This window comes from Cucumis sativus, chromosome 6 (assembly GCF_000004075.3).
Source record: "Cucumis sativus cultivar 9930 chromosome 6, Cucumber_9930_V3, whole genome shotgun sequence".
NCBI classification, from domain to species: domain Eukaryota; kingdom Viridiplantae; phylum Streptophyta; class Magnoliopsida; order Cucurbitales; family Cucurbitaceae; genus Cucumis; species Cucumis sativus.
Genome location: NC_026660.2, coordinates 14,637,824 through 14,651,160, shown reverse-complemented (window position 1 = coordinate 14,651,160; position 13,337 = coordinate 14,637,824). Strand labels below are relative to the sequence as shown.

The 13,337-nt window shown below is 33.7% G+C and overlaps 3 protein-coding genes and 1 long non-coding RNA gene across 6 annotated transcripts; 2 read left to right on the top strand and 2 right to left on the bottom strand.

Moving 5' to 3' along the window:
* Window positions 1-124: 124 nt before the first annotated feature.
* On the bottom strand, window positions 125-2,744 carry LOC101213464 (protein disulfide-isomerase 5-1). Of its 3 annotated transcripts, none has more exons than XM_004149500.2 (5): window positions 2,438-2,744; window positions 1,494-1,552; window positions 1,216-1,391; window positions 596-696; window positions 125-467 (listed from the first exon to the last, which is right to left on the bottom strand). In XM_004149500.2, exons 1-4 carry the CDS (start codon window positions 2,558-2,560, stop codon window positions 602-604), a joined length of 453 nt encoding a protein of 150 aa, XP_004149548.1. In that variant the 5' UTR covers window positions 2,561-2,744; the 3' UTR covers window positions 125-467; window positions 596-601. The 3 variants fall into 3 exon arrangements, with proteins under 3 accessions (XP_004149548.1, XP_004149549.1, XP_031744097.1); XM_004149501.3 differs by having other exon boundaries at window positions 125-483; window positions 2,438-2,729; XM_031888237.1 differs by having other exon boundaries at window positions 125-696; window positions 2,438-2,729.
* Window positions 2,745-4,813: 2,069 nt separating this feature from the next.
* LOC101217228 (vicilin-like seed storage protein At2g28490) lies at window positions 4,814-7,417 on the bottom strand. The gene is made up of 5 exons (XM_004149515.3): window positions 6,752-7,417; window positions 6,303-6,484; window positions 6,121-6,201; window positions 5,637-6,035; window positions 4,814-5,535 (listed from the first exon to the last, which is right to left on the bottom strand). The coding sequence occupies exons 1-5, from the start codon at window positions 7,062-7,064 to the stop codon at window positions 4,984-4,986; spliced, it is 1,527 nt and encodes a 508-aa protein (XP_004149563.1). The 5' UTR covers window positions 7,065-7,417; the 3' UTR covers window positions 4,814-4,983.
* LOC116404613 lies at window positions 5,406-6,119 on the top strand. The gene is made up of 2 exons (XR_004217561.1): window positions 5,406-5,546; window positions 5,937-6,119. It is a non-coding gene; the product is annotated as an uncharacterized LOC116404613 (long non-coding RNA).
* Window positions 7,418-8,009: 592 nt separating the features above from the next.
* On the top strand, window positions 8,010-12,964 carry LOC101213860 (exonuclease V, chloroplastic). The gene is made up of 7 exons (XM_004149502.3): window positions 8,010-8,724; window positions 9,058-9,162; window positions 9,652-9,773; window positions 11,236-11,385; window positions 11,490-11,643; window positions 12,084-12,160; window positions 12,423-12,964. The coding sequence occupies exons 1-7, from the start codon at window positions 8,347-8,349 to the stop codon at window positions 12,613-12,615; spliced, it is 1,179 nt and encodes a 392-aa protein (XP_004149550.1). The 5' UTR covers window positions 8,010-8,346; the 3' UTR covers window positions 12,616-12,964.
* Window positions 12,965-13,337: the final 373 nt, after the last annotated feature.

Genomic DNA, 13,337 nt, shown 5'->3' with positions numbered 1-13,337 from the left:
AAAATGTCAAAACTTCAAAACCCTCAGCTAAAACCATGATTTGGTTTTCATAATCACCCATTCTTATTTCAGACAAACTATACAGAATAGGCCATATCCAATTTGCCTATGGCTATCAACAACAGAAATAAACACCAACGTTTCAAATAAATAGTTTGCATATAATGTAAGGTTAAGGTATATATATAATCAACCTATTAAGTACAAAATTCCCTACTTCTTATCTTTGTTACCTCTCTTTGGCATATCCCAACCGAAAAGGCAGCCAGACAATAAACGTCAGAAAAAGAAGTCTAAACAGAAGGGGGAGCAAACAATGTCACCGAGATCATGGTCCAAATCTCTATCCAAATTTTAGCATTCTAATCATAGTGCAAATAGGACCATGATGATCAATGGTAGAGTTCACGAACAACTAGATTCATTGTTTCTGGATGCCAAGAGCATCAAGTGTACATAGTCCAACACTGCATCAAAAAGAATCTATTTGATTGTCAAAATAAAAAATGTTCATCAAATATTGGTGCACGATGTGAGTGGAATCTTGAGGGAATGGGCAAAGAACTACTCTGAATAACTTAAAGATCTGTCCTACCTATCATCACAATTCTTTGTCACTGTCCTGCTCTGCTTTTTCTGCTGCCTTTTCAGATTCTTCAAGAGCAAAGATTCTGAGAGATTCAACATCTCTTGGCCCTGAATCATCGTAGTAGCATAGCTAGTAAGTCGTCCGAATAGAAAAAAATTATACTGCTATAACAATTAGTTGGGGCATTTCATTCTAATTTCAAATATCGACAAACATATATAATTTGTAGTAGAATCACCGAGGTTGATAACTTGAGTGAACTGACATGTGGATATATAAAGGTTATACCATCTAACATGCATAATAACATAAACTGCCAACCATTAAAGTTTGAAGGATGGCTATTGACAACATTGAATAAGATTCAGAACTAAGCTCACGGAGACTGGAGAGAGATATATTAAGGAAACTTTAGACCAACGAGTTGATCTTTTCTAATTCGTGCTTGCTGTGACTGGTGAAGAATGTGCATAGAAGAAAAAAACTTCATTATGTAAATTGCCAGTTATTAAATTATGAAATTAAGAAGGAAAAAGAAAAATAGAAAATATCCAGAACATGGATGAGAAGTAACACTGAAATAAAGCAATGCAACTGCCAAGGAGGAGAAGGGGTGGAAAACTTACCTTTATACTTTGCAACTTCTTCCCCTTCATAGAAAAGCTTAAATGTAGGATATGAATGAATATCAACTTTAGAACAAACTGGTTTGTTAGAACCACAATCAACTTCCCCAACCTCGATTTCATCCTCACCTTCCATTGCCTTCCCCAGATCCTCCCATAATGATCCTAAATTCTTGCTGAAATCCATAATTTATGTTGCTGAGTAACTACGCAATAGTAAGCAATGGAATAATGATAGCACAAAGACCAGGAAACTACAAATGAGAAAGAATACCAACCAATGCTTGCACCAAGGAACACAAAACTTCACAAACCAAGCAGTATCCTTTTCCTTTATCTGCAAAATACACATATTCATCATGAGGAACAGTGTTAAATGAAATCAAATTTTAATCAGACTTAACTCTTTCAGAAATTGAGACTGTTATTTTGAAACTTCGATTGGGCATTCTTGGATTATAGACGTAAAATTAAAATCCATTCGCATATACACCAAGGACATAACAGCATACAACATGTATGCCAAGGATGAAAGTAGTAAGCCCAAACATCAAGAAGTGTAAGCCAGAGACGAAAGCTGATTTTACCTTACGTCAATGAAGAGTTTAGACGACTATGTGAGACTAAGAATGGGTTACCCACTAAAAATGATAAAAGCCTCAAATTTTATTATTACGGCCTTTCCACAGTTTCTGAGCAGCCTTCTCCTAACAAGTTTCACTAATGTTACTAAATCTAGGAACAACAAACTAAAATGTAACTAATCAGAATCCTACTGAACAACCTACATTTTCACTCTAAATGAGAAAATCAGAATAAAGCTATTTTCTACTCGCAATTGGAAGCAAACGATGGAAATCAGAATAAACATAATCAGAAAATTCATTTAGGCAATAGGATCTTCATTTTTTCCTCGGACACAGTTCGTTCTTGCGGATCAAAAACAGTACCAATATCAATCTCAGACCAATTGATCAAATCCGAGGAACACATAGAGTGTTTTTCAACTCAAAGACCAAAAAAAAAAAAAAAAAAAAAAACTGGGTTCAATTACGTATCATCAATTTTAGAGGAACGACAACCGAAATCATAAAAATAAGCTTTACATCGTCAGACACTGTTAAAAAAACCAAAAGACCCATTCCCATCGCTCACATGTGTTTGGCATATAAAGAACACATAAATGGACCCGGATGAGTAAATTAGGGTTCGAAAATGGTACCTTATCGGAGAAGGTGTCGGCAGTTAGGGTTAAGACTTCAGCTCTGTAGAGGGAAGCTGTGTTTAGAAGAAGAAGAGAAATGAACAGAAAGGGGAAAATTGCAGATGAAATATGGAATCTCATGGTTGAATGAAGTCTCCGGAAATTCTGTTTTGGTGTGAATTGAATTCAAAAGAAGAAAAGACCAGCCTCGGTGGCCGGAGTTCGCATTATACAATTGAAATGAGAGACTCGGTCGATCTGGAAAACCTTGAGAAAAGGATGCGCCAAATTCCCTGTATTTCACCAAATAAAATTAGCAAAATAAATTAAAATATTTATAAAACAAAATTTTAAATAATATTTCCTCAAATTTGTTATTTTTTTTACCTTTTCTTATCAATATATACTCTTTTTTATTTTAATTAATTATATTTGTAGGTAGTTAATGATATTGTTATTGATATGATATGGATTTATTTCTTAGTAAATTTACAATTAGTTACTAGATTTACGAATACTCTTAATTATTAATTTAATTAATATTTTTATTTGATTGTTAAATAATTATTTTCTCAAAAAATTGAATTATCAATTAATATATTAAAAGTTTATAGATTTTATGATTAATTTAACAAAAATAATTAATTCCACACATACACATGTTATCATGCACAACCAAACACATGTAATTTCTAATAATTTTATTTTCAAACTTATTATTCGCATACATCTTTAATCTCCACCAATCTTTTTCACATTCCAATTTTCTCCACTAGAACGATTCCTAAAGGTTTGAATCCTCCTACCTTAATTGTAGTACTCAAATAAAATAAAAAACAATTGTTAAGTTTAAAATTATATCTCTAGTGATTTAATATTATAATTTGAACCATTCAAAATGTGTTTCCAAGTAACTTTGAAAATCTGAATAGTGATTTTTAGTGTTTAAGAACCATTTCCACCATGACATTGGAGACTAAACTTAGAGGTTGCTTATTTATTATCAAATTTAAAAAATGAAAATATTTTTTTTATATATAAAAACAAACTTGATTTAGTTTTCAAAATTTGGCTTCACTTCATGAAAAGTAGACAATTAAATAAATAAATTTGTAGATGAAACTAGTGTTATAAGTTTAATTATTAAAATTCCAAAAATCATATTGTTACTAATAACGAACCTAGACCTACTTGTCACTTGTTTAAACATAAAGTCTTGTAATATACTTCTATAGTAATAGAAATTATTTTATCACACTTATGTTAGGTAATCACATGACTTGTAGCATATCATCATTTGTACATTTCATCCTTTGTGTTGTTGCCTTTTTAGAAAACCTCTTTGGTGCATATAGTTGATCAAACATAATTGATAACATCTCACATGCATGTAATTGACTAATTGACTTATCATACAAATATATCAACGATAAAAGTGAAAATTTTCCATATGAATACTAATGATTTTACATTTAATATTTTGATAAGAAAGAGATAATAATATGATTATGTCATTGATAAACTACATGCATTTTAATTGAAATTACTTATATTAGTAATAGAATTCAATGTGACAAGTTCTTTTATAGTAATTATTGTGACCATTGCTCACCATGAAAAACAACTGCGACCATAGTTTTATTACATAGATTAACGTTCAAATTTATTCAAATTTGTATTCACATCGAAAGCTTTTGTATACTAATAGACAAACTAACTAGTAACCTTATAGTATTTTGGTTGAATAGTTTTTGAGACAAATGGATGAATCTAAAAAATGAAGTTAGGGTTTAGTAAAATGTAAACTATTTTAATGTGAAGAGAAAATAAAATTGTTTTATCTTAATTTGAAGAGATAGTAAACATGATATTATAGAAATAAAGGAATAAAAGACAATGAAACCATAACATAGTAAGAGATGGTTATTATATTTTTCTAGAAACATTTTATTATTCATTATTCATTAATATTGACAACATATATAAATGATTTTTTTTCTAAGAATTTTGATAACATATAAAATATTAATTCATAAAACTGAAAATATTTAAATATTTGTGAAATTAATTTCAAACCTTTTTCCCCCCTTTTTAAGAAGAAGATATGAAAGTTTGTTTGTTATAATTGATTTTATTGGAAAAGAAATGTCACATGGTACAATTTTATCACTCATTAAGGGTCTTGGTTATAAAAAAATTAAATTTTATTTGAACTTTTTTCTATGAAATGAGTTTAAAATAGACTTGTTTTATATATTTGTTTTCCCAAATTAAAAAATAATAGTAATGAAAACAGGAAAAGAATAATTGAAGTAACAAATAAGAAAACAAAATTGATATGGATATGGCCTATGGGGGGAATGCTAAGCAAAGAAGAAAAAGAACAATAGAAAGTGGAGTAAGAAGTTACGGGTTTTATTAACAAATACTCAACTTCTCATGAACAAACCCTAAACCAAAACGAAGCAGACCTTAAAAGAAGAAAATAAAAAGGAAAAAGAAAAAGAAAAAAAAAAAAAGCAATGGAAATTATAGTTTATTTCCCGCCCGTTTCAACTCTTTAACTAAGCAAATCCCATAACCAAATTCCTTCCAAAGCTTCCAACCACTTCATCCACTCTCCTTTCCCTTTCCCTTTCCCTTTCCCTCTCTCTTTCCCATTCCGTTTCCGTTTCCGTTTCCGCTTCCCTCCTCTCTTCCTCTTTCCTCCTCTTCTTCTCCTCCTCCTTGTGCGGCGGCGCTATCTCCGCCGACGGCAGAATTATCGCCTCGTACTGCGCCCCTAGCAACCTCTCCATATCATCCTCTGTTATGTCAAAAGCCGTCGCCATCTCCATGTTTCTCAAGGTGTGGAAAATCGAACTCGCTCCCGCCAGGAATTGGGGCCGATTCTTCCGCGACGACGTTGTGAATCCAAAGAACTCGAACGGACCTGTTCTAGATGCGATTTGACAGAAAGGGAAGTATCTTGGAATCCAGAACACGTCTCCTTCGGTTACTTCCGCGTTCATCGCGGAGGTTCCGTTTGGATACACGATCTGTATTGTACCTGTGCCTCTGAGGACGATGCCGTACTCCGCTGCCGTTGGATTTACGTGCGGTGCCATCATTGATCCCTGTATTTGAGGTAGTTCGTAGTGATTCGCACATCGTAGAATGTACATGAACTATTGATCTAATTGATAGCAGAATTAGGGATTAGATAAACTAGATTTACCGCTGTGAGATTGACTAGATAAACTCCGATTCCGGAGTGACCTAGAGGATGGTACTCGGTTTCGTCTAGGGCAACGCTCCATCCGTAGGCGTTGCTGAAGTCTGGGGTTTTGTCGTAGAGATTGTACGAATCGGGGGATTTTCCTGTTCTTGTTATTTTTTTGCTTTTGTCCCGATTTTCATTTCTGAAGATCGAATTCATGAGCTTCCTCCACGACCATCGCTTATTTTTCTCCGATTCTTCACCATCTTCATTGTTATCAGCTACTTTACTTAGTCTGGCTTTATCTTTCACTTGCAGAAACTTGCTCCAAACCCTAGGCGATTCAGTGTCTGAGATGTAAACGATTGGACCCTGTCGTTGTCTTGATAAAATCCTTCTCAATTCTGTATAAGAAACCTGTGGAGTACACTGAATTGTGAGAAATCTAGTTGATGTTTGGAAATTAGAGAGGCAGATTAGGGATTTTAGTCGAATTTCTCACATTAAATGCTGTAGCTAATGTATCCTGGTCGAATCCGGCAAGAACTGACCCAGGATACTTTCCTCCAGCTACGAAGAAGGACTGCCATTATTAAAACAGAGAAACAAGAATGAAATTTCCATTTGGAAAATCAAATTTGTACTTACATTCCAACCCCATCATCACCCAACTGAGTAATTTACCTGGAAAGTACCATAACTCAAACTCTCAGATTTATCAATGCTGCAGATAATCTCAAGTCTCTGTCCTTCCCCTACGTTCACCATGTAAAATACCGAACCGGCTGGTATGCGGAATACGTCCCCACCCTTCATCCTCCTCTCTGCTAACTCGTCTTTGTAAATCAATCCGACTTTCACATCCCCTGCAATCATTTAAACATTCCCCATTCCTTTCAGTTGTCTCCCATTTCGTTCACATTCTAGCTTCCGTAAACTAATTGCATGTTAAGAATATGAATTAAATAACAGTGGTCCTGTATTTCCCATCCTAGCCTGCTCTTCATGTCATATCCTTCCATTGATATTGAAAATCACTTATTGGTTCACTATGCTAGTGTGCTTTTGGAGTTGTAATAGTGATATGTGGATGCATGTAAGCAAGAAAGAGTTGAGAGAGAACAGTGAATTACCTCTACGGACGAAGAGAATCAAGGTGGAGTCCAAATACTGAGGCACAAACAAGGATTTAGGTTCCATGGTGATGAAGCCAATATGCATGGCCTTGTCAAGAATTCTTGAAATTGGACCTCTCATAACCCTCATTTCTCCTGCTTCTGTCTCTATCACTTTCTTCGAGTCCACCATTAGAAACCTTTCTTTGCTTCCAAACTTCTCTTCTTCTCTCTCTCTCCACCATTCTTCTTCTTCTTCCTCCTTAATCCCAATTGCATTTCCCAAAACCGCAACAATCAACAGTATCAAAAGGGCTTCTTTCTTCCCCATCTTTGTTGCTTCTCTGTTTTTCTCCTTCTCTTTCTTTTTTTGTTGGTGGCAATGAGTGACGTTTTGGTGAGGCTTTATGAAGATGAAGATCAGAAGATTGCGGATAACACGTGTCGTTCATGCAAGTTTATACGGTTTGCTGGCGGGTTTTAACTTAGACACAGTTGAGAAGTTTGTGGGACATTCAGAACCAGGACAGAGTCTTTCGCTTGAATAGCTAAAAACATATGCCATTTGTTTCACTTTTGTGTTTGGTATTTTGTTGCCTGGACAAATACATTTTAGAATTTTCCATCTGCTTAAGCATACGATCCACCTAAGAGTGGATGACTTTATACAAATTTACAATCATATATTGTAGTTTCCCAAAAGAAAAAAAACCGTATTTTTCTTAAGGATAAGAGTAGGGGTATCTTCCACTATAAAATTCACGATGAAACACAAAGTTTTAAGAATTTTTAATGGATACATTTTTTTAAATAACCAAATATCTAAACTATTTATAAAATATACTATATTTTATTAAAATCTCAGGGCTCTTTAAAAAGAATTCACTATATTTTATAAATAGTTCATCTTTTTCATCTATAATAATATTCTCCTTTTTTTTTTCTTTATTCGTGAGTTTTTTTCTTTTATGATGTTCCTCTAATTATCATTTCTAAATCTTTGAATGCCTACAAAATTTGGGATATTTGGGAAAACAATTATTTTAGAATCCATGGTACCCACATAGTTTTTGAAAATTAAAATTATTTTCTCGTAATTTTTTAACATATCATTGTTTTTATTTATTATTATTTTTCTTCAGTAGAAGAGTTTGGTCAAATTATAGAAACAGTTTTATTAATAAAAAAATTGAATTGAAGAATTTTGTTATTGATTTAATTTTCAAAAATTAATATAAATATGAGTAAGGATAATTGTCAAACATAACAAAAATGAAACAAGAAATTAAATGGACAGAGAGATTTTAATTTATGAATAATTGAAACTATTTTTAAAAACAATATTGTAAAATTTATCTGCAATCTATCAAATCTGCCAATATTTTTATATTTATATGAAAAAAAAAAAGAAAATTAGGAAAAAATCCAAAAATAGGAGGATTAAAATGTTGGAACATATGTGGTAATTCAGACATTCATCCCAAGAAAATCTTCGATTCCCATCAACGAACGACCCATTGGCTTTCTAAGGAAGTATTTGAAACTCAACTATATGACGATTGCAACGGTAACTGCTCCACATACCCATCTCATCTTTACTAAGTCCCCCAAAAATGGCGGATTCACATTCTGGGTTACCGCCATTTAAAGACGATGACAATACCCACGAAGGCTTTCCAAATATTCCGGTTGAGATTGTGAGCGACGAGGAAATGGCCCTAATCGAAGCTGCCTTGGCCGCTGCCGTCACCACTTCTCGATCTTCATCCTCCGTCATTCATTCTACTTCTTCCTCTTCTCATAGTCTCTTTAACACCAGGTCTATTCACTCTATTACCCTCTTATCCAAGAGGGGCATCCATTCTACTCAGCCAGATATCGAAGATCTGGGCAAAATCCCGATTACCCAGAAGAAGATCAAAGTCAACGAATCCCTTCTTCAACGGTTTAAGAGGAACAAGCCCTTGGCCGTCACTGATATTACTCGCATGGTATGGGCTTCTTGTTGCGCTTCTCATTTGTTTTGTTTGTGGCTGTCTAAAAGTTTATTTCAATAGTTCAATTGATTGGAATAAACATTGAACTAATTGGTCTGTTTCTATCAGTATAAGTTCTTTTTAAAAGCAATTCTATCAGTTTATGGATGTCTTTCAACACTTCCAAACAGAGCCTGAAGCTGAAGCCCATTGGTTTATTTGAATTGGGAAAGTTGGGAAAATCCCTATGTTTGTTTTTGTTCTCGTTATTTAAGGAACTTCTGATTTTTCCCATCTTTCTATGGGGTGGAAAGTTAATTTAATTATCTCCTGACATGGCATCTGCAGGAATGGTGTGAAAAACAGATGGAGTTTTCTCTTCTTTCTGGAGTTCGGAAAAAAACCAAAGCTATGGAAGCAGGTATTGCGCGCCATGCAATGCTTGAAGCGGAGGTAAATTTCTAGTCTTCAAATTGAACTGATTTCATTTGTGTTTGCTGTTTCTTACTCCTAGCAGAGAAAAATTCTCTCACCAAGTTTCATCTCAAAATCGATTGGTAACAAGAGAAAATGGTCCATCAATTGGTAATAAGAGAAGGGACTCGATGGTTTTTCTTTTGACGTACGTAAACTATTTATCACATGTATTTAATATGACCCTGTTAAAGACCGAGTCTTCTGTGATATTTCTCCTACTTACATGCCTTTTTGAGTCGATCTGTAGCATAGTTATCAAAACCTGTGAGTAATAACTTTAACAAGATCTGTTGTATAGGTTGTACATTGTGTCCTTGAGTTTTAAATACCAAAGCTTGTAAATATTAATTTTGAATAACCTTGGAGAATCTAGATGTAGGGATGTATCATCGTGAACAGAACCAATTAGTAATTGTAATACTCCTCTTTACGCCTTAAATTTGTACTTTCTCTGAATCGTTGTAGGTTGTCAAAAAAGTCAAAGTTCAGGTGCAATCGATTGAAGATATTTGGGCTCTGAAGCTTCTTAATTTCATAGTTGGTGTACATCAGCTAGTGCTTGAAGGATTGACTCGCGAACTGCCTGTGTAAGTCTCAATTTTTGTGTTCGATTTCTCCCAATCAATATTGTTTGTCCATCCACATTGTTTCTACTTACTCTCGTAAATAGTTATGCCTTGTGATGGGGACATCAAAGCTACTGCCTGGTTTAACTCCCCCGGATGAATAGGGGAATGATTTGTTTGATGAAATTAGTTCTTTTTTTGTTCTTCTTTTGCAGGTTTCTTTAATATCAATTACTGTCGTTATTCTAACTATTGCACTATGCTTTATTCTTATGAACGAAGTGGAAAATGCTCCAATTTTAGCATCATTGACTTTGGACACTAATTTACCTTTCAAATTAGTTGCATAGGTTAGAAAATGAGTCTGTGTGTTAGTGTGAAAATGAGTTGGTGCTTTCACTCTTATGGCCTATCATATTGTGAAAATGAGTTGGTGCTTTCACTCTTATGACCTATTATATATAGTCAGATCCAGAAAATTTATAGAAGGGTACTGTATGATCAACAAACTATAAAAAATTGCTTTAAAAAGTATTCATAGCTTCATACATTAACTAATTTAATACAATTTTAAAATCGATCCATGATAACTTTATTATCTAACTAAATTGATTTTTCATTCAATTACGCAATTGAATCTTCACAATATTCATATTAGAAAATGTTATATCTATCGTAGCTATTGCAATAGGTAAAATCAATAAAATGAGGTAAAAAAACCAATGAAATGAGCAATCCATAGACTAAGAAGAATTTAAACTCATAGTGAATGACATGATATGTATATTCTAACAATTAATGAAAAAATTATCGTGGAGTCTTTAACTCTTAAATTAATTAAAATAAAGATATATATATATATAAGTAAGGCAAATCTCAAAATTTAAAACTTTGTTGCCAACTTGTTTTAAAAAATATTTGTTAAGTGATGGTGGTGAAAAATGTTTAGGCAAGATTTTTTCTTTTAGAAAACGTATTTTCCTTTTATAATAGTAGGGCACCAATAACCAATTTACGTTTTCATGACGGATTGAGTTGCTAGCATGCCATAAATTGTTGATGTTGGGCGCCTTGGACATTAATTGATGATATATTGGGCTGAAATTTAATAAAAAATTCATCTAATTTGTGTGTAGAATGTAAGTGTTGAACCAATGATTTGGGGATTCGAAGCGTGCCTCTGCCACTGCAACAATATTTATTTTTGTTAGTCATAATGAATTTTAACATATATATATTTAGGAAATACCAAAACCAATAAGTTGAATTCCTATGTAGATCCCTATCATATGGCAGTTGTTTCTCTGTTTTGAGATTACTTTTTAGCATGATGTGATTTAAAAAGATCATTCTCTTTTGCTTCCGTTGGTTTTCGGTTTTCAGTTTTCAACTGCTGTCCTTCTCTTGCGCACACCACTTAAAGCTATTATTAGGATGTCCAGTTCTCTTAATCTCACAGAAGCTATGTTTGCATTGGTGTCAGAATGGGATTGGTGGAAGGTGTATGGATTGTTGGTATTATTGATGAGATCCAGATGTTGGAGATTGACACCACTAAAATACCAATGTTGATAGACACAAAAACCCGAGTGCGGGATACGATTCCTGCTGTACCACAAAGAAGAAATGGGAAGTATGTTATTATGGTTGTTCTCTTTAAGCCTTTGGATTACCAGTCAATGCTCTTCTCTTGATTGCAATGTATACTGATTTAACTACACTTCATTCTTTTTGCAGGCTTCAATTAATGTTTTATAAGTTCTTATTGGACAATCTTATCTCTGATGGCCTCTCTATCAGACAATTTTTTGATTTCTTTTCTTTGAATCCTCATTCCACCTTGTCCGAGGAAATTTCGGACACCACTACGTCAATTGGTTTCACTGCAAAGGTAGATCTTTTAACTGCTATTTGTCTTCTTTCACAATACTAATACGGATGATGAGAAAATGATACTGACTTTACACTACAAGTCATAGGGGTCAGGAGATTCTTATTAGTTGAAAATAGTCCCGATGAAGTAGTGGCTAGCTACGTCCAAAGGGTGCTTTATTTCTTTCTTCCTAGAATTTAACATTTCAGGTGTTCTTATCCATACAGGTAGTAGTGTTTGGTGGTTGTCTTGTGAGAAATAGTTAAAGTGCTCACTGAGTGTCACACACATAATTTATGCATATATTTTACACTATTACTTTCAAGCTCCCGACAAATTAGATTTTCTTTGGAAAGTTTGAGAGAGTAGTGTCCCCACAATATTAGGTAACTCTTCGAGCTTGTGCAAATTTGTTTTTGTATTTTTTTATAATTATTATCACTATCTTGTTTATACAGACTCTTGATGATGTAGTAAGATACTACATAAATTGTTGTAGCATGCTGCCTCCTACTCACAATCAACTCTTAATAAGGTACATTACATTTACCCAAAAAAAGTTCTTATTTTTTCAATGGTTGTGCTTGATTTGCAATAGTTCTATATGTAATATTGGGTTTTGAACTGAACCCTGTTGTGTACACCTCCGTTTCTTCTCGATCGAACCAACACTTGTGCCTCTTGCCATTTGGAAACCGAAACTTTTTATGATAGAATTTTCATTATGATCTGGGTTGTATTTGTTTCAGAGAAATATTTCAGTTCTGATAAGATTTGGTTAATCGTTAATGGTGCAGATATGAATCACAAAAGGATCAGTCAATCATTGTTGAAGATAAATTTGCATATGATCATGGTTGGCTCAAGACTCAACTTGAGACCCAATTACAGGTCTGGCATGGACAACGAGAACCTGAATGTACTCCCCAGGAAGAGCGGTGGAAATGTCGACATTGTCAATTTGCTTTCGACTGCCCTACGAATGCTTAACCTCGAAGCTACCCGAAAGTCAGAGTAATTCAACTCGAAAATATCGGAGTTTAGTTTCTCCTTGGGTTCTTCTGATCCTCTTTCCCTCGGAGGCTCTAGTTTTGTGCAAGCTTCTTGTGATTTATTTACAAAAGATATATCAATTTGTTATTCATCATGTATGTATATTTTACACTTAGAAGCAGATGTAAGCGTTGTTGTGAAATAAAGTTCTGATTAATCTTCAATTCCTTTTTCCAAACCTTCAAACAGAAGTTCCTAATTCCATCTCATTGACAAGCTTGAGCAGCGATTGCAAGAGGAAAAAACCTATAATCTTAAAGAAGTTATAAAATAATTCCTTGTTCTATCATTTTGTGTTGGTGAATCAAGTATTCATGCTCTTTAGCGTTGCATGAGAAGTAAATACATTTGATCTCTTTTTGCCCCACACTGATCTTTCTATATCATTGGTGATAAAATGGAGCGTTAATTTATAGGCAATAGCCTAATTAAAATAATAAAAGATAATTCAAGCAACAACATTTTAAAAAGTTTTTCGATTTTCAACATACAACCACCTGCTAATTTTAATACTCTCCTTAAGTTGGGTTGTAGATGTCAAAAAGACCCAACTTATCAACACAAGACTCAAGCTCTATCTGAGAAAAGCCCTTTTTTGAGAACCTCAACAATTTTAGCAAATTCTTGGCTTGAAGGTATGTAAGGAATGTAGATGTTAC